Below are 19,422 nucleotides of genomic sequence, written 5' to 3'. Positions count from 1 at the left end.
AATTTACTACAGTAAGGTGAACAAGTCAAAGTATTCTGAATTTTGAAACTCTTCTCTCTAAGAGAGAATTGAGCAAAAACATGTGCAGTTATAATTTATGCTGAACATTTTAAAAAATATTGCCTTCTCATTTTCTCCATTTCCATGTTTGTGGTACTGAATCAGAATAGAATAAAGTTTGTTTTAGCACAATACTAAGTGAATTCAAACCACTTACACAAATTACTTTTTATTTTCCTTATCTTTTCTCTGTAATTTTGTACCTCTGGAATAGGATTATTCTTTTGTTGCTATTGTTGTTTGTTTTTGTCTTTTGGGTTTTGTTGTTGTTGTTGTTTGTTTTTGCAGTGCTAGAGGTTGAATGCAGGGCCTCCCACATGCTAGACAAGCACTCTACCACTGAGCCACACCCTCATTCCAGATTGTATTATTTTGATGCTAAAAAAAAATCTGTAAATGAATGTCAGAAGATTATTAATGAGAAGTCTTCTAATAATTAAGACAATTATTATTAAAAACTTCCAAATCCTTAAAAGTCAATGAATCTTTGAAAAACAAAACATTTTTGTTAGCTATCCCATCTTTGAGAGTTACTTTTATCTTCCTCACTTCTCTTTGCAACCAGACTATCTGTATATATCCTTTTAGAAAAGTTACCTCCCAGTTTATTTGATATGGGTGAATGTCCTTCCATTGTGACATCTTTCCACTTATTTATGGTAGGTTCTCTCCTTAAATACAATTAAGAAAAATACACAGGTAAAGTTTTCTGATCCAGTTTCGCATCCCTTTTTGTGTAGAAACTACAGTGTCTGTGTGAACATAATACTTGTGGAGAGAGCTGTAACATGTGCTGTCCTGGGTACCACCAGCAGCCCTGGAGGCCTGGGACCATATCCTCTGGTAACACATGTGAACGTAAGTACGCTATTTGAAGAATGTGGTTCTTCTCTTATTATAACTACACTTTCGTCATCTTAACTTTTGCAATGAGTAGGTAACTTGTTTTCACAGAAAGTCAAATAGTGCCCAAAGTTCTAGATTATCTTTAAAAAGTTTAAACTATTAAGAGCTAAATGTATCTTTATAGATTTGCTATTTTCTCAAAGGTCCCCTTCCCCTACATCCATTTATTCTTTATTATCTTGGATTTAACTTTTAAATAAACAATACATTCACAAGATTTCAACATCTAATAATATAAAGAAGTTTGGGGTAAAAGCTTTCCTTTTACTTCATTTCCATCCTTCCCACTTTTTATTATTTCCCATTATGTTCTTATTAAAATTTTTGTGCAAATAAGCATGCATTAGCACAGTGCTACTCCCAACATATGTTCTTACACAGAAGAAGACATACTATTCATACCATTGCTTATTTGTTGTTGTTTGTTTGTTTGTTTGTGGACCTCCGGATTAAACCCAGGGCCTTGCACATGCTAAGCAAGTACTCTGCCACTGAGCTGCCCATTACTTCTTAATATTTAACAATGTATCTTTAAATTCTCTCCATGTTAGCAATTTAATGCTGCTTTGAAAAAAAAAAAGTGGCACAGAATTCCATTATATGGGTATAATAACTAATTTATTTAAATGAGTATGTATCAATGGGTGTTTCAGTTGTCTCTAGTCTGTTGTTAACACAAACAATTATGCAGTGATTGTCCCCATACATTTTATTCACATGTGTACAAAGATTTTGCAAAGTATCATCCCAGGAGATTGATTGCTGTGTCAAATGGGCACTCGCTTTTATTATCTTGATAGCTCTTCCTAGTTATCATACCTAATATTGCCTATATCTTATTAAAATTGCTTATTCTAGAATTTTAATTGCACTGATAGTCATATAAACTTACTTAGAGAAATAAGGGCCTGCTTTCTATAAGACATCCTGTGTATTAAATATTTTTTAACACACTGATGTTAAAATATTTTCTAGAATGTAATTGTCACAATAAAGCCAAAGACTGTTACTATGATGAAAGTGTCGCCAATCAGAAGAGAAGCTTGAATATGGCTGGGCAGTTCAGAGGAGGTGGGGTTTGCATTAATTGCCTGCAGAACACCATGGGAATCAATTGTGAAACCTGCGTGGATGGATATTATAGACCACATAAAGTAAGTACATGTCTCTCCCATGGCTGAGCATCATTGCCTTCCCAAAGTGGAAAAAAGAGACTTCACAAAGTTGCAACCTATATAATGGAGACAATTCTCAACTTCTATGTTGGAGACTCCTTTCCTTTTGTAATGCTTGATTTATATTGTCATGCTAATAATGTTCTTCTGATTTCTATTTTCTACTCTGCCCTGTTTACTAGATAAGTAGGATGTTCACGTGTTGTTATTTAACTTGAGGTCAGGGGCCTATTATCTTTGTGATCTTGGGTTATCTAATTGGGAATATGGAGATTCTACCACTAACCAGAGGCTGAATCTTGCTTATAGGGTGTAGTCAGTCCTCAGTTGACTTGATACACAGTTGTGACAGTGTCCCTGGGGTGTTCTCCCTTCCTCCTTCTCCCTGTGCCCCCTTATAACAGTATTATCTTGGCATTGATAATATTTGTTTATATGATTGCTAATATTGCTATCATTTCCAGTAAAATAATCCAGGACAACTTCTGCCTTTCAGGTTTCTCCTTATGAGGATGAACCTTGCCATCCCTGTGCCTGTGACCCTGTGGGGTCCCTCAGTGCCATCTGTGTTAAGGATGATCTCCATTCTGACTTAAATAAGGGTAAATGCTTGATTCATTTTTGTGCTTACAATTGCTGTTTTTTGTTTTTTTTTTTGGTGGAAGATTGTACCTGTTAGAACCATTAGCACTGTGTTGGATGGTAGGATTCTTTATTAATTCTTTGGTTCACTAAATATTTATAAAGCACCTACTATGTGTCAGGGAGTTTTCTAGATCTTTCTGATATATATTTGAATAGATGGCCAAGGTCCCTCCTCAAAGGAAACACTAAACAAGTACATGGATAATATTATGCTAGGGAGAGTGCTGAGGACATAAAGCCAAACTGAGAATCATAATTGGTTGGAGAACGGGTGTGGAGGTGACACTGTTGGGGTGATGAAATGACATTTGAGCAGATAATTGAGCATTTGATGAAAAAATAAGTAAGGCTCAGTTAAAGCCATCTATTGAACACAGTAAATAGCAGTTGCTCTATTTAGCTCCTAGAAATGCTCAGAGGACTTTTGCATACATCATCTCACCAAGCAAGTAAATTCTCCAGTTAACTTTGTAAATGTCAGTGTTCTTTCCCTTTCAAAATTTGGTTAAGTGCACTTGCAAATATCAGAGTCTCCTGAATAGGTTGCATCTGTTTGAAGACTTCTGTGACCCCATCAAATTCTTGGCCACTGGCAGTAAAAACAGCTATTGACCAGCAGGCATGGAGGTGCAGCTGTGGGGCCTAGCAGGAGTGTGCAGGGTAAATTGTGTGACTGACTGATTCTTACACCCTGATGAAAGGGTGATGATAGTGGCCCTGCGGGTGGGGTACATTTGCTTATTCTGGAATTTCATGTAAATGGAACACAATATGTGGGGTTTTTGTGTGACGAGCTTCTTTCACATAATATATTTTCAAGGGTTATCTGTGTTGTAACATACATCAATATTTCATTCCTTTTTATTGCTGAATAATATTTCATAGGATGAATATATCACATTATATCCACTTATCAACTGATAAATATTTGAGTTATTCCTACTTTTGGCTATTATGAATAATGCTACGATGAACATTCATGTACAAGGTTTTGGGGAGAATGTTTGAGTGTTTACTTAGGAGTGGAATGGCCATATCATATGGTCACTCTGTGTATAACATTTTGAAGAAGTATTAAACTGTGTTTCAAAGTTGTTGTACTATTTTACATTGACTCCAGTCTCTGTGAGTTTTCCCTCTGTTTTCTTTATTTAAAACAGGAGTTGGCAAACTATGGCCCAAGGTCTAAATCTGCACACTGCCTGTTTTTAAGAATAAGCTTTATTGGAATAGAATGGCAGCCATTGGCTTATACATTATCTGTGACTGTGGTCCAGCAGTAGTGGCTGAGTTGAGCAGTTCTACAGATTCCGTGGCCAGAAAGCCTAAAATGTACATTCTCTGGCCCTTTACAGAAAAAGTTTGCCAACCCTAGCTTTAAATTTCTTTTATTTCCGTGTATTGCTTTCTCCCCAGGGAAGTGGCCAGGTCAGTGTCCGTGTAAGGAAGGTTATGCAGGAGAAAAATGTGATCGCTGCCAGTTTGGCTACAAGGGTTACCCGAACTGTGTCCCCTGTGACTGCAATCTAGCTGGCAGTGTGAATGACGATCCGTGCACAGACCCGTGTCTTTGTAAGGTAAGCAAGGAGGTCAAAGTGGCCCTGTGTTTCTTCTCTGGAAAAGGAGCATCTTCTACTGGCTCACAGTTCTCAGACAAAGCAGTTCAATTTAAGCAGAAACTCTCATCCCTGCCCAGAAGCATGATATGTCACAGCAAGTTGGTTCTGTTGTGTCCTCGGACTTAGATGAATACTTGGATTCCATTTTTTTATTTTTCTGGGCAATGGCCATGTATTCCAGAGGCATTTCTGTAACTTTCTAGGTGAAACCCAACACTGCATATCATTTATTGGGCCTTGACTGAATTCTTCCTGGACATTCTTTTCTAGCTTTGTATTTGGGGGAGAATCAGGTAAGCACTAAATTCCCACAAACTCTAATGAAATGCAGGTTTTTAATCTTGGATTTTTCTTTAAAAAAAAAAAAGAACTGTATAATCATAACAAATACATTCATATGGTACCCATGAGGAGTTTTATTTGACCATACGATATTAATAGCAATTTCCCTGGAATTCTAAGGATTTCCTGTTGTACCTTTTGTGTTTATTCTCATGAAAGCACAGTCTCAGGCATATGTTATGTATGACCAAAAATAATCTCGAGTATTTATGTGTAGTACAAACAATTAGACAACCCTCCTCAGATTTTAAAATGTTCATACAAGCAGCAAAATTGGAAGAAGTAAAATAAATCAATTCATTTACATATATGACTAACCTTACATATTTACATATAACCCCAGCCTTGTTCTTGGCTATGAAATTAAATAATAATTAATTCCCACTATTTTTTTTTGAAATAACGACTTCATGAGACTTTTTTAAAAAAAATATTTATTTACCTGCTTCTGTGGGCTACCAACCCTCCCTCCTTGTTAATATCCTGTCGATGTCATTTTCTTCTGTCTGGATTCATTGGCTTCATCTGGAAATTTTTTATTGTAACCTGCAGGAAAATGTCGAGGGGAAAAATTGTGACCGCTGCAAACCAGGCTTCTATAACTTGAAAGAAAGAAACCCCCAGGGCTGCTCTGAGTGCTTCTGCTTTGGTGTCTCCGATGTCTGCGACAGCCTTTCTTGGCCCATTGGTCAGGTGGGAGGCCTTGGGTATAAGCTGGATTTAATCAGTGGGTGGTCATGTGAGCTCTCTACCACTTTGTCAGCAAGCTATGGGCTGATTTTTCCTGAAATACCACTCTCGTGCGTTTGGAACAACACCATTAAGGGTCAAAAGGCAGTCGATTCCTGAAAGGGTCCTTAAATTTCCTGTGTTTATTTCCACACACATTTCCCTATCAACATAAGATATGTATTATAGAATACACTCTGTTTCCATTTCTTCCATAGGGAATACGTTAAGTGGGGAGGTCAGATCTCACTCCATGTTTTAGTCAGCTTTTTCACGGCTGTGATTAAAAGATCTGACCAGAAAATCATAGAGGAGGTAAAGATTATCTGAGGGCTCTTGGTTTCAGAGGTCTTAGCTCATAGAAGACCAGCTCCATTCCTTGGGGCTTGAGGTGAGGCAGAACACCATGGCAGAAGAGTGTGGCAGAGGGAAGCAGCTCATTTGGTGATCAGGAAGCAGAGAGACAGATCTCCACTCCCCAGATACAAATATATTCCCCCAAACCACACCCACAATGCCCCACTTCCTCCAGCCACACCTCACCTTCCTCCAGTTACTATTCAGTTAATGCCATTAGGGATTAATTCACTGTTAAGTTTAAGGCTGTTGCAACCTAATCATTTCCCCCTCTGAACCCTCTCTGTCTTTCATGTGAGCTTTTGGGAGACACCTCACATCCAAATCGTAACCCACTACCTGCCCCCACTGGCACATTTGGGGTCATGAGAATTTTACAATTTTAGTGGGTGGGAAGCACTCCAGTGGATGGGGTGGGAACAATAGCAGGTGGCCCAGGCTTTATTAGGTGTGTTAGCTTTTTGTTGCTGTGACCAAAACACCTGACAAGAACAACTTAGAGGAAGATGGATTTATTTTGGCTTATGGTTTCAGAGGATACTGTCCATGGTCAGCTGGCTCTAAGGCAGAAACATGGTGGGAAGGCATAGCTGAAGAAGGCTGCTCTGTTCATTGCAATCAGGTAGTAGAGAAGGGGTGAAAGGAGCCAGGGATGAGATATAGTCCCCAAGGGTACACCCCCAGTGACCTGCTTCCTCCAGTAATGTCCACCTTCCTACAGTTACCATCCAGTAGTCCATTTAGATTATTGATCTACTAAGTGGATTAATCCACTGATAAGGTTGCAGCCCTTCTGATCAAATCATTGCCTAACAGCCCCACCTCTGAACCTTGCTGCATTAGGAATCATGCTTTCAACACATGAGCCTTTGAGGGGACATTCTAGATCTAAACCATAACTCAAGGATAGGCATTCTGTTTTGAGAAGGGGGAATTCTGGGGGGGATGAGTTTGAGGCAAGTGTCAAATGGTGATTAGGGAGGGAGATGGTGTAATGACGAGAGATTGAGGAGAAGATGCTGGGCATATGGCTTATCAACTCATAACTGTGGCCACCATGCTGGGGGAAAATGACCAACATCTTTATGTAGGTAATAAATTGGGAGTATATAATCTAAAGTATATATATATATATATATATATTACACACACACACACACACACACATATGTTTAGCATTTGGGTAAAAAGCAGAGGACAATAAAGAAGGGGGAGTCAGAGTTAGCAAAAGACATTAATCTATGCATTTCCAGGTCAAGTAGCCCTTATCTGAAATGTCAGGGAGCAGGATTGTTTTGGAATTTGAATTTCATATTTTTTCAGATTTTGGAATATTTGTACACACATAACAAGATATCTTGCAGATGGGATCCAAGTCTAAACATGACATTCCTTTATGTTTCATATACACCTTATGCAAATTACCTTCAGGCAATTTTATAACATATTTAGTGCACCTGCAATTTGACTGTGACCCATCGCATGAGATCAGTGGCATCATGTAGTTGTTCATGAAGTTTTGGATTTGGTAGCAGAATTTCAGAGTTCTGGATTAGGGATGCTCAACCTCTATTCTTTATAGTTTTTAAAAAAAATCTAAAATATATGTTCATGGCCTCTATGGCTTTACTCCTTTACTTATAATTTATCTGGATTAGTGGTGCGTTATGACTTGTTCTCAGGTTTTCTTAGTCCTTTGACAAGTGGAAATACCACATGTTCTGTGGTTCATTTGTAGCAATTGTGTTAACTTCATCTCTAGCTAAACTTTCTGGGTTTGTCTCTTCATTGTAAAATATTTACGCTAGATTGCATGAGATCTAAAGTTCATTCTATATCATATTCCAAAATTCATTTTTCTTTCTTTTTCTTTTCCCCCTAGGTGAATGATATGTCCGGGTGGCTGGTCACTGACTTGGTCAGTCCAAGTAAGATCCATTCTCAGCAAGAGGCGCTGGGTGGGCGTCATCAGATCAGCATCAATAACACCCTGGTCATGCAGAGACTGACTTCTAAGTACTACTGGTCGGCCCCTGAGGCCTACCTTGGAAATAAGGTATGTGTGCTTAGATGAAGATCTCAGAGGCCATTAAGAAAAGACTTCTTGTTTTCATTATAAGTAATTTTGTTGGTGAGTTGAACTTTGAAAAGGCATTTCACAGCCTTTAATCTACATTGGATACACAAGATTTTTTGATCCTTTTGACTTTTTAGTCACATCGTTCCAATAAGAGTGTCTGTTTTTCTTGGTCCAGTCTCTAAGCAGCCTATGTTGTGAAGTCTCATCCTCTTATTGATGAAAAATCTTCTACTTTCCACCTCTGGGTCCCCATCACTTGGGCTTTTCGAAATGCTGATCACATTCCTACTTTGTTCAGTGAGCAGTGAACCCAGATTAATGCCCCATGGTTTCCTGGAGGGCCTAGCTTAGTGGAGGGCCTGGTGCATGGGAAACACTCAAGGAAGTTCCCCTCAGTGAGACTTTTGCTCTGCTTCCTCTGTTTAGGTATCAGGACAGGCTGTTGCTCATGTAAAGTTCATAGATAGGAACAGACAGAATACTTTGTTTTAATTTTAAGTAAGGGGTAAAATGATCTACAGTGTTAGAAGTTTGTTTCTAAGATTGAGCCTCCCTTCAATGACATGTTCCCAGTCTCCTCTCCAATTAATCATGCCCTTTCTCTCAAGAGCCTGATTGCTTGGAAAATACATTTGAGGGAGTCTATTTGAGCACCTATTAGTTCCTTGCTCACTTGGGGATTGGGTTCATTTTAGGGTAGTGATATCCTTTCATTGTAGCGTAATCTCATAGCTTAAGGAGTTTCTAGTTAATTTGATGATTAAATTTTCTAACTTCTTTTAAAGGGGTATTTTTGAAGACGATTATTTTTGCCATCCAATTATAATTGTAGAATATGTCTTCTATTTATAATAGGATCTTATCACCAAAATTCACTGAAATTTTTTCTTTTGAAATCACTTGTCCAATTTTATGATTGCAAAATTGGATTCCGAACATTCTTTTGTTACGACACATCCATCAGGAAGAAAATTCTACATTAAAGGAGATCTGATTAGGAAGAAATACTTGTAGTCTTTCCTTCAAGTAGAAGATCCAACATGTTTTTTGCTGCAGCAGGACAATGAAAAAAAAAAATTGTCAGGGGTCAAACTTCCTACCCCCTATTTATTTAAGTAAAATAAATGTCTACTATGTGATTAATAAGATTATACAGACCTCGGGGTCTCTCAGTAGTGCATTTTTATTTTTGGAATTCAGCAATATCCTCCAGTCTTGGTAATATCAATTAAAATACTCATAGAGTATGTTTCCATTGCCTTTAATGTGAATTTGCTTACATATGGTGGCCACTAGAATGCCTTGTAGCCTAGTTCTTTCCAGATGGATCCTAGCTATCACTTCCTCCTCCTTGGGGCTATGGTTGATTCTCTTTGATGTTCACGCTCATTTGACCATTCCAGCTGACCTCTTTTGGTGGGTTCCTGAAATACACAGTGTCATACGATATTCCAGTGGAGACAGTGGACAGTGACCTCATGTCTTATGCGGATATCATCATCAAGGTGAGACTGTTTTGCTTTGCTTTTGCATACAGCTTGGGAATTAGTGGGGTGATCCTTGGCTGACTGAAAATGGCTAGGCCAGATGTTCCTGCTGGGAGACCGTGGTGGGGTGACTTGCTGCACAATGCCCAGATGTGTGTGATGATCTGACTCGAGGCCCTTTCTGGGGTTCTTTGTATTCCTGTCATCCCCAGGGTGTACCCATCTTTTCATGTTTAAAAAGGAGATGTGCTGGGCCTGATGGCACATGCCTAATACTAGTGACTCGGAAAGTTGAGGCCTGAGATCCCAAGTTTGAGGCCAGCCTTGGCAAATTAGTTAACACTTTGTCTCAAATAAAAGAGTGCCTCTTTGAGGTTCAATCCCTATCCCTGCAACCAACCAATCAATCAATCAAGTAAAGATGAGCATTTGCTCTGACCTTGAAACTAGCCAGCCTTCTAAGGACTTTTTTTTCCCTCCTGCCACTTTGCCTCTTCATAGGAACCTATTAGTCAGTGCCTGGCAATGTGGGGACAGGAGACACACTGCCTGGTCCTCTCTCCTTCTCCCTGTATATCCTCATTCCTCACAAAAAGACCTAATTTGGCCTTGTCCCCGGGTCGCTGGCATATTTGGGTTCTTGTCTCCAGTGTCCTTTGATCTTGAGTGACCTTTATCTCCATATCCATCCTGAACAATTGGAAACTGGAAGGTAAATTACTGTTGTTTAAGGCAATTTTATGAGAAGTTGGAGGTATATTTACTGTACATACTGTTTTCAACTTCTATTGTTTAAAGATTAGGAGTATCAGATGCAGGCTGCTTTGATGAACACTGTGGGCAGATGCATGACCTTGTTTCTTTTCCAAGATACCAACAAAGCACATGGTCTTTAGGTTTATCATTGGAATCCCTCTGAAAGAAATCCAGTTCAACACTTTTTCTCCAATAATTGTGAACTGAGAGTTACACACACCATCATGTTGTTTGCCACAAGAGCCTAGGCCCAAATGAAAACCGTATTGTTGAGTGCAAAATTTGATTTTATTTCTTGATCCTTAAATTGAATGGCAAATATCTTTCCTTTTCTTTTTTTTAAAATGCTAGGGAAATGGAATCACTTTAAGCACACAGGCTGAGGGCCTGTCACTGCAACCCTATGAAGAGTACTTCAATGTGGTTAGACTTGTGCCTGAGAATTTCCGAGACTTTCATAACAAAAAACAGATCGATCGTGACCAGCTAATGACTGTCCTGGCCAACATGACACATCTCCTGATCAGAGCCAACTACAATTCTGCAAAAATGGCTCTTTACAGGTATATATTAAAATGGGAGGAAAAACTTACAGAAGAGATAGCTCTAGCTTGTCTTTATTTAATACTGTGTATTTCAAACTTAATATAGTTTACATCACTTTTATTAAAGGAACTAGCTATAATAATTAAAATATATTTGTAATAATAATATATATTTGTAATAATATATATTATTTATATTATAATAATTAAATTATTTTTATAAATGTAACATTGAAGATGTAAGACTAGTTATTCATGACAAATGTTATCTACTAGGAAACAAACGACTTTACATTCAGTAATTTGCAACGTGTTTCCAAAAATTACTAATAGAGTTATCATTGTCCCAGACCTTGTTGCTTCTGGTTCTCTCTCTCCTGATATTAATGATCTTAGTTTTGCAGTTATTTGTGCTAACAGTCATTTTATTACTTTGTGGAAGTCAGTTTCTGGCAATGCCTCGTCAAACATGAGAGTCAGTGCTGCAAATGTAAGTGTAGTAGAGATCATTGGAGTATAATCTCTGTGTTCATGATAAGATGGATGAGTAGATGAATTTTTGTCAAGTTCAACATCATTCCTTCCCCACAGTGTTCTATGGGCAATTGCATATCTTTGCAACCAATGTTGGAGACATATCCAGGGAATAATGACAATTCCCAGAGTGTATTATTGGAAGAAGTCTTTAGTGACTTACAAAATCACATGCCCATTCTGTTTGAATTAAATCTTTTAGGGACTCATCTTCATTGAGGTGTAAGATGTGATTTGCAAGCATGTGAATCCTGTAACGACCTCTGTGTGTTTGTAGGTTGGATTCTGTCTCTCTGGACACAGCAAGCCCTAATGCTATAGACTTGGCAGTAGCCACTGATGTGGAGCACTGTGAATGCCCGCCAGGCTACACAGGGACATCCTGCGAGGTACCGCTCACCTCTCTTCCTGTTTTCTTCTTTTTGTCTTTTTTCTAAGGGGAAAATAGTGCACTGAAGTTAATCTAATGATGGAAGTTTGAGTTTTAACTTTGGAAACCCAATGTTTGGTCCAGAGTTGATTGATTATAGGAATGGTGGAAGTCATGTGGTTTAAAGAAATCCATTGCTCTGCTAGGGGTGGGCTCTGGGACTCCTGGAAATGCCTGACTTCATGCAGCTCTCTTGCCTCAGTAGGAAGTTTGTACTACCTATGCCAGATTTTATATTTCTAGGGAGGACTGAACTTGATCATTTGAATATTTATAATCAACTGTGCAAGACCAGGAAGGCTTTAGACAAGGCGGACCCATTTTGAGACCCTGGATGGTCCCTGACTATTTTACTTTGGTGGGCTTCACCTCACATATGAAGTGTGCAGGTTCTATATCTGTGAATTGAATCAATCAGGGATTTCAATATATTCCAAGGAAGAAAATATTTCATCTGTACCAAAGTCTGTACAAATGTTTTTCTTGTCATTATTCCCTAAATAATACAACTATTTATACCATTCACATTGTAAAGGGTATTACAAATAATCTAGAGATTTAAAGTATACAGGATTGGGGTGCAGTGACACATACCTGTAAGCCCAGCAGCTTGGGAGACTGAGGCAGGAGTATTGCAAGTTCAAGGCCAGCTTTAGCCTTAGCGAAGCCATAAGCAATTAAGTAAGATCCTGTCTCTAAATAATATATATATATATGGGTTGGGGATGTGGCTCAGTGGTTAAGTGCCCCTGGGTTCAATCCTAGTACCAAAAGAATTTTTAAAAATTAAATATAAATGAGTAAATTATACAAGAGAATATGCGTAGATTGAATGCAAATATTATGCAATTTTATAAAAGGGACTTTAATATGCAAGAATCTTGGCATCTGTGGGGATTTTGGAGCAAATCCTCATGAATACCAAAGATAACTGTATATGAATATACATTTGCAATCAGAAATAAAAGTATTAAAATTATTTGGATACAAGTATTTATAACAACTCTCTCATACTGAGAACTTCCTGCATACTGGCAGTGTGCTAAGCTCTTTCCATGTGTTATCTATCTGAATCCTGACTGCACCCATGTGTAATAGGGACTTCAGATATTTTCTTTTCCAAACTGAGGCACAGTAACATTCAGTAACTTGACCGTGGCCACACAACTAGGAATGATCATATTTGGATTTGAGCTTCATCTACACTGTTCACCACCACTGTATGATCCTGCTTTCCACATGTTCATGACTGACAATTATGAACAATTGTGCTTGGCTTGATTTATTAGCAATCATATTTACAAAGTGAGAATATTTAATTTATAATTTGTTTCTATTAATCTCTATCAGTCACAAACTTTGTAGTTAATAAAGTTAGCCTAATGTCTCATGATGTAGATATTAAACTAAATAGTCCTATTTTAAATATTTTGCATGGGTTTTTTGTTTGTTTGTTTGTGAAACCAAATTAATGGTTTTTTTTTTTTTAGGTTTGAAGCATGGGTTTTTAAGCCCAGCAATTATTTCCATTCCTAAGCATTGTGTGCATAATGTTTAATGGATAAATGATCCTAACTAAGGCCACCTGAGTCTATGGGCTGTGAAGTAGGAGAGCAAGGTCAGGCTATGGAGCAGGGAAACCCTGAAAGTAGAAGCCAGACCAGCTGAAGCAGGAGGGGGCAGCAGAGAGAAGCTTAATTTGTATAGTGGTGACTCTGTGTCTGAGAGTAGTTCTAGGAACCCCCCAGATCTCCAAATCTGCAGATGCTCAAGTCCATTCTATAAAATGGTATAGTTTGAAAATAACTTAGGCACACCCCCCTGCATACTTTGTCACCTCTAGATCTCTTATATTACCCAACACAATGTAAATGGTATATAATATAGTTGCTATACTACATTGATTAGGGGTAATGACAAAAAAAAAAATGTCTGAACACATTCAGTACAGATGCATATCTCCATTCCTTGGTTGGTTAAATTTGTGCATGTGGACCCTAAGGATATGGAGGGCCAACTTACACATTTGTAGGCTTTTTGTTAAGTAGAACTTATTCTTTAACCAAACTGTTACTTGGAAGCTGCTTGGGCTAGGGATATAGCTCATCTGGCTGGATACAGTGGTGCATGCCTGTAATCTCAGAGGCTCCAGAGGCTGAGGCAGGAAGATCACAAGTTCAAAGCCAGCCTCAGCAAAAGCAAGGCACTAAGGAACTTAATGCCTCTAAATAAAATACAAAATAGGACTGTGGATATGACTCAGTGGTCAAGTGCCCCTAAGTTTAATCTCTGCTACCAAAAAAAAAAAAAAAAAAGAATCAGGCAGCTGTTGGTAGGGGATAGAATTCTCTACAGCACTGTAAGCTCCCATGCAGACCTCTGGGGCAGTGCCCACCCAATGTCCATCTGCTGATGAGCCCCCTCTCTCTGAGGGGCACACAGTTAAGTGGAGGTGTTAGGGGACTTCCTCAATGCCTCGTGTCTTTACAGAATTTTTTTTTTCTTTTTAGTACCAGTGATTGAACTCAGGGGTACTCAACCAGGTTACTTTTATAATTAAAAAAAAAAAAACTCCAAGAATTTCTTAACAAAATAAAAACTAGTCCCAACTCTCCTTTCATTCCCCCCACAGGAGGATGCTGACTTCTAAATTAATCATTCCCAAGTCTGCCCTCTAAAGGCACTTTGTATCTGCTACAGCCCTTGGCAGTTGGCTGGGGACATGGCCAAGGAAGTGGCCCCATCTGGCTTTGAGTCACTCCACCTGCGCACTGGGCACTATGCAAGTGTCTGTGTCCCATGCTCTGCATCTGTAGAGCCGAGATGCAGTCTCTCGGGGTTATGATGAGTTAAATGAATTGTTGTATGTGGGTGTTCACTGACCCAGGTTGCCTCTCCAGGTTTAGCTCATGTACAGAACACCTGTAATATTTGCTCAATTAAATTGCTGCAGTGTGACCCAGACCTGCCCTTGAACGCATGCATTGTATGATGGTAACCTTGAATGAATTATAATCCTAGGGGGAAAAATAAAGTTGAGAGGAAAACAATCGTCTTAATGGAAATGCTGGCTAGATAGTGCTACATCATTGGTAGTTAAAGAATACTGCAAAGGCCAGGCACAACAGTGTACACCTGTAATCCCAGCAACTCAAGAGGCAGAGGCAGGGAGATTGCAAGTTCAAAGCCAGCTTCAGCAACTTAACGAGGCTCTAAGGAACTCAGCAAGACCCTGGCTCAATTTTTTTTTAAAAATTAACATTTTTTTTTTAAATGTACTGCATGCATGCCTGGGATGCCACAAAGTTGTATGTTGAACCATGAAATAACCATTAAGTTTTTGTGAGCATGTTTTCACCTTTCAAATGAAACAAGGAACTGGAGTATAGTGCCTAGTGGCCCAATTTGGTAAGTTTACTGAAAATTCCTGAATTGCACAATTAAAATGGGTAGATTTTTTTGGCATGTCAATGATATCTCAATGTTTTAAAAGTAGAAAAAAAAATGTTTCTGTGCACATGGAAAACTGAGCCGCTGATTTTTCAACTATGTGGGAAAGCAGATGATTCCTATAATGTGCAAAGCTGCATTCATGGACACTGGTGCCACCCTTCTTTTGCAGTCCTGCCTCTCTGGCTATTATCGAGTTGGTGGAATACTCTTTGGAGGAATCTGTCAGCCCTGTGAATGCCACGGCCACGCGTCAGAGTGTGATGTTCATGGAGTTTGCTTTGTGAGTTTATTTCTGAAACCTCCAGGTGTCCCCTCTTACCTGACCCAGAACTTTGTGCTGTGTAGAAGTGATTTCTTCACAAATTGCCTGGATGCCAAAGGACATTTGCAGATTTAAATTCATGTCTCAAAACATTTCCTACCTTTTTTTAACCTTTAAAAGAAAAAAAGGTTACTTCAGTGGAACAGGTTGAACATCCTTGTTCTGAAAATTTGAGCATTAGGAAATGCTCCAAAATCTGAAACTTTTTGAGCAAGGACATAAAGCCTCAAGTGGGAACTTCCACACCTGACCTTTTTAAGGAATCAGTCAAAATGCAGGCACACTAAAATTATCACATAGCATTACCTTCAGGCTGCGTGTTTAAGATGTATATGAAACTTGAATTAATTTCCTGTTTGGATTTGGATCCCATCCTCAAGACACCACATTGTATATATGCAAATATTCCAAAATTCAAACCACTTTTGGTCCCAAGGAATACTTAACCTGCATTGAAAAAGGAATATGAAATATCTTTCCTTTTTTAGTATTAGAACAATGAAAAGTCATTACTTAGTAAAATTATAAAGCAATATAAAATTGTCCACTGTTTAAATACAAAGGATTCATATTTCAAACAGAAGTGCTAGTATTTTTAACATTACGTTACATAGTATACTACAAGAGGAGTAATAAAACTTCTAATAATCACACTCATTTGAACAATATATAATGCTTTACAATTACTTTGAATAAACTCTTCAAACAAGTATCTCTTTCATAAGCACTATGAGTTGAAACAGGGCTTACCAAATATGTAGTTAATCTTGAGAATGAACTTTTAGGGCAGATACAGGGTGAGACTTGCTTCTTAGCTTTAGTGAGGAATTCTTTTAGTCCCTTCTGCCTTGAAGCCAGGCCACCCTCTGGGTTCTAATGGACTCACTCCTCAGAGATGGAGTGATTGTGCTTGCCAGTAGACTCTGCCCTATTCACGAGGCAGGAAACTCACGCTCTTTCAGGAAGAGATTGATTAAGTCCCAGCGCTAGGGAAAATTAATTACCAGAGCCCTAGAGAAGAGCTGAAGCCCTGGTGCCCCGGATTGCTTATTCTCTCTCGAGACTCATTTTTCTGTCTTCTGTAAGGAAAGTCCCCATTTTGCTCTGTGTTCTTTTATCCACATGGAATAAGGCGTCTGTAGGAATTACTTGAAGTGTGGCTTGCAGGCAGACTCCGTCCCTCTAGGATGGGTTCCTCAGGTGCACCAATTCCAGCAACTTGGGGATGTTTGTGTTTTTTACTTCTCTACCTCTGCCTTTGGGTTTGCAAGGCCAGCTTCTCAAGCCTCCCACCAATCATGGAGGTACAGATAATCACTTTAGGTACAGCTAGTCTGAAAGTATATCATTCTCATGCTTCTGTAAATGTTTCTAGAACTACATGCTAAATATATTAAATATGTACTAAATATACTCACTTTAAGTGAACAGTATATATATTTAGTATGTTTAATAGTAACTACCCTTCAAGTTCTTCTTATGATAAACATAATGATGATTTTTAGAGTTTTAAGCATTTTGGAGGGAACAGTTTTAGATTTAGAGGAGAGCTGTAGGCATAAAACGGAGAATTCCCGGATGTCCTTTACCCAACATCCCCAGTGTTAACATCTCATATAACCAGAGTAGTTATCAAAACTGAGACCTTCACATGGGCACCATATGATCAGCTAAACCACACACTGCCTTCCTACTTCACCAGTGTTCCCAGCCCTCTCCTTTTCCTTTCTAGGAGCAAACCTAGGACCCCACATGGCACTCTGTGTCCTTGTCTCCTTAGCCTCCTCTGTCTGGGCAGCTCCTCAGTCTTGTCTTTGTGACTCTGGTAACTTGAAGTGTGGTGGAGTGGGGTGGACATTCTGTGGAATGGCCTCAGCTAGGGCTTGCCTCTTGCTCTGCATTTTGGTCAGCTCTTTTTGTTGCTGTGACTGAAAGACAAGAACGAGTACAGGAAGAAATGTTTATGTGGGGGCTCATGGTTTCAGAGGTCTCTGTCCATAGATAATCGGCTCCATTTGCTCTGGGCAAGAGGTGAGGCAGAACATCAAGGCAGAAGAGTATGGAGGAGGAAGGCAGCTCAGTAGACGGAACAGACAAAATATAAGCAACTTCAAGGGCAAGCCCCCAGCAACCTACCTCCTGGAACCACACCCCACCTGCCTACAGTTACCACCCAGTTAATCCCTATCAGGGAATTAGTGCACTGATCAGGTTAAAGTTTTCATAACCCAGTCACTTCACCTCTAAACTTTCTTTATTTTTGCACACATAGGCTTTGTGGGAACACCTCATATCTAATCTATAACACTTTGCTATGACTGGGTTGAGGTTTTACAATTTTGACAGAGGACATGGAGGTGAGGTACCATGTCAGCCACGGGTACAGGGGCCTTCTTCTTGGGGCTGTTAGCTGTATCCCCTCAGATAAAATGATGTCTGCCAGGCTTTTCCACTCTTCAGTGGTAACTGAAAATTTACCACTTTTCCTTTTTAAACAATTAAATTTGATTTAATTTTTTTTGAGGAGGGGGAGTGGTGAAATAAGAAAAAAATAGGTGGGAAATTAAGAATTTATTGATTTAATCTGATTTTGCTTTTTTTTTTTTTTTCCTATTCTGTTTTGAAAATAACTACTTTCCTCAAAGAGAAAGAAAGCTCAATCTGGACCTTTGATAAGGAGAGTTACAAGCATAAAACATCCAACAGAGATATTAGAAATGAACATAAGCAAGCATTTTTAAAGGATTGCATTTATTTTTCATAATACCTTTAGCTTGACCAATGGCCATTTAGCAAAGCCCATTGCATTTTGAATGATTTTTTTTTAATGATTGAAACTGAGGTCATGTGGGGGATGAGAAGAATAAATGGGTCTGTGATGTTTCAACATGGGGCAGAGCTTGTTAAAATGCAGGATCTCATACCCTGCCCCCCACCTCTGAGCTCCTGAATCAGAGTCTACAGGTAACTCATGTGACTTGTTGTTCACATTTGAGTTTAGAAGCTCTGCTCTGGGATAATCCTAAATAAAACAGGGATAAAATGATGTGATACCTAGCATTTTTAATACCAGTTTCAATTTGATATCTGGACATGCTTTTATACTCTCAAGGATTATATAAATATATGTACTTTATTTAAATTGCTGGATGGAAAATGACCAAAGTACCTAAAAATGAGGAGCCATCAAGAAAAGAGGTGTGCAAATGGGGGTCCTGGAGCCAAGTGCAGGCAGGCTGAGAAGTGACTGAGCGAGCAGTAGCAGCTGTCAGTACAGAATGGGGACCCGGGGAGACCAAGTCAAGAAAGAGGAACCTGGGTAAACATGTGCAGAGGAGGGCTGTCATCCCTGTGAGCTGTGTGACTGCCTGGCCCATCTCTTTTCTCTTGTCCTGTACACCTCCTGTCCTCAAGTGGAACATTCCACACCATGAAACAAACTTTCATGCTCAAAGTTATTAAAAAGATTTTATAAACTTACCTCTAAGCTATGTGTATATGAAACAAATCCGTTTTGTGTTTGGACTTGGATCCATCTCAGAGATACCTCACTATGCTTATGCAAATGCATTATGTTTATGCAGACCCCAAATCCGAAAAAATAAAAAATCCAAAACACTCTGGTCACAAGTATTTTTGGATAAGGAGTAACCCAACCTTTTATCATCTTTCCGCAGCCTGAGGAACTGTTTTTATCATTTTTCTAATCAGGTGTGCTTGCTGACAAAAATCTCTTTTGTTTGTTTGGAAAAGGCTTTTAAACATCTTTCAATTTTGAAATTTGTTTTTGCAGATTTGTCTTTGGGTATTCTGAAGTTGTTCTGTTGGCTTTGGTCTGTCTTGTCTCAAATGAGAAGTTGCTGTTCATTCCTTTGTATGTCAGGCAGTGTGTTGTTCTGTCTTTGCTTTTCCGCCTGCCTACCTTTAAGATTTTCTCTTCTTCCCTGGTTTTGAACCATTGGACTGTGTGCCTTGATGAGGT

General features: G+C 38.9%; 1 protein-coding gene across 1 annotated transcript in view; it reads left to right on the top strand.

Moving 5' to 3' along the window:
- Positions 1-19,422, top strand: part of Lama1 (laminin subunit alpha 1) — a 156,725-nt gene that overhangs the window by 58,714 nt on the left and 78,589 nt on the right. Inside the window, exons 7-16 of the mRNA XM_048806544.1 lie at positions 801-918; positions 1,942-2,120; positions 2,638-2,743; positions 4,203-4,363; positions 5,300-5,440; positions 7,716-7,889; positions 9,317-9,418; positions 10,508-10,719; positions 11,513-11,624; positions 15,288-15,398. Of these exons, the coding sequence (XP_048662501.1) occupies positions 801-918; positions 1,942-2,120; positions 2,638-2,743; positions 4,203-4,363; positions 5,300-5,440; positions 7,716-7,889; positions 9,317-9,418; positions 10,508-10,719; positions 11,513-11,624; positions 15,288-15,398 (1,416 nt within the window). The remainder of the gene's footprint in view (positions 1-800; positions 919-1,941; positions 2,121-2,637; positions 2,744-4,202; positions 4,364-5,299; positions 5,441-7,715; positions 7,890-9,316; positions 9,419-10,507; positions 10,720-11,512; positions 11,625-15,287; positions 15,399-19,422) is intronic.

Source organism: Marmota marmota, unplaced genomic scaffold (genome assembly GCF_001458135.2).
Source record: "Marmota marmota marmota unplaced genomic scaffold, marMar, whole genome shotgun sequence".
NCBI classification, from domain to species: domain Eukaryota; kingdom Metazoa; phylum Chordata; class Mammalia; order Rodentia; family Sciuridae; genus Marmota; species Marmota marmota.
Note: the sequence above shows the minus strand (reverse complement) of the source record. Positions and strands in the feature narration are given on the sequence as shown.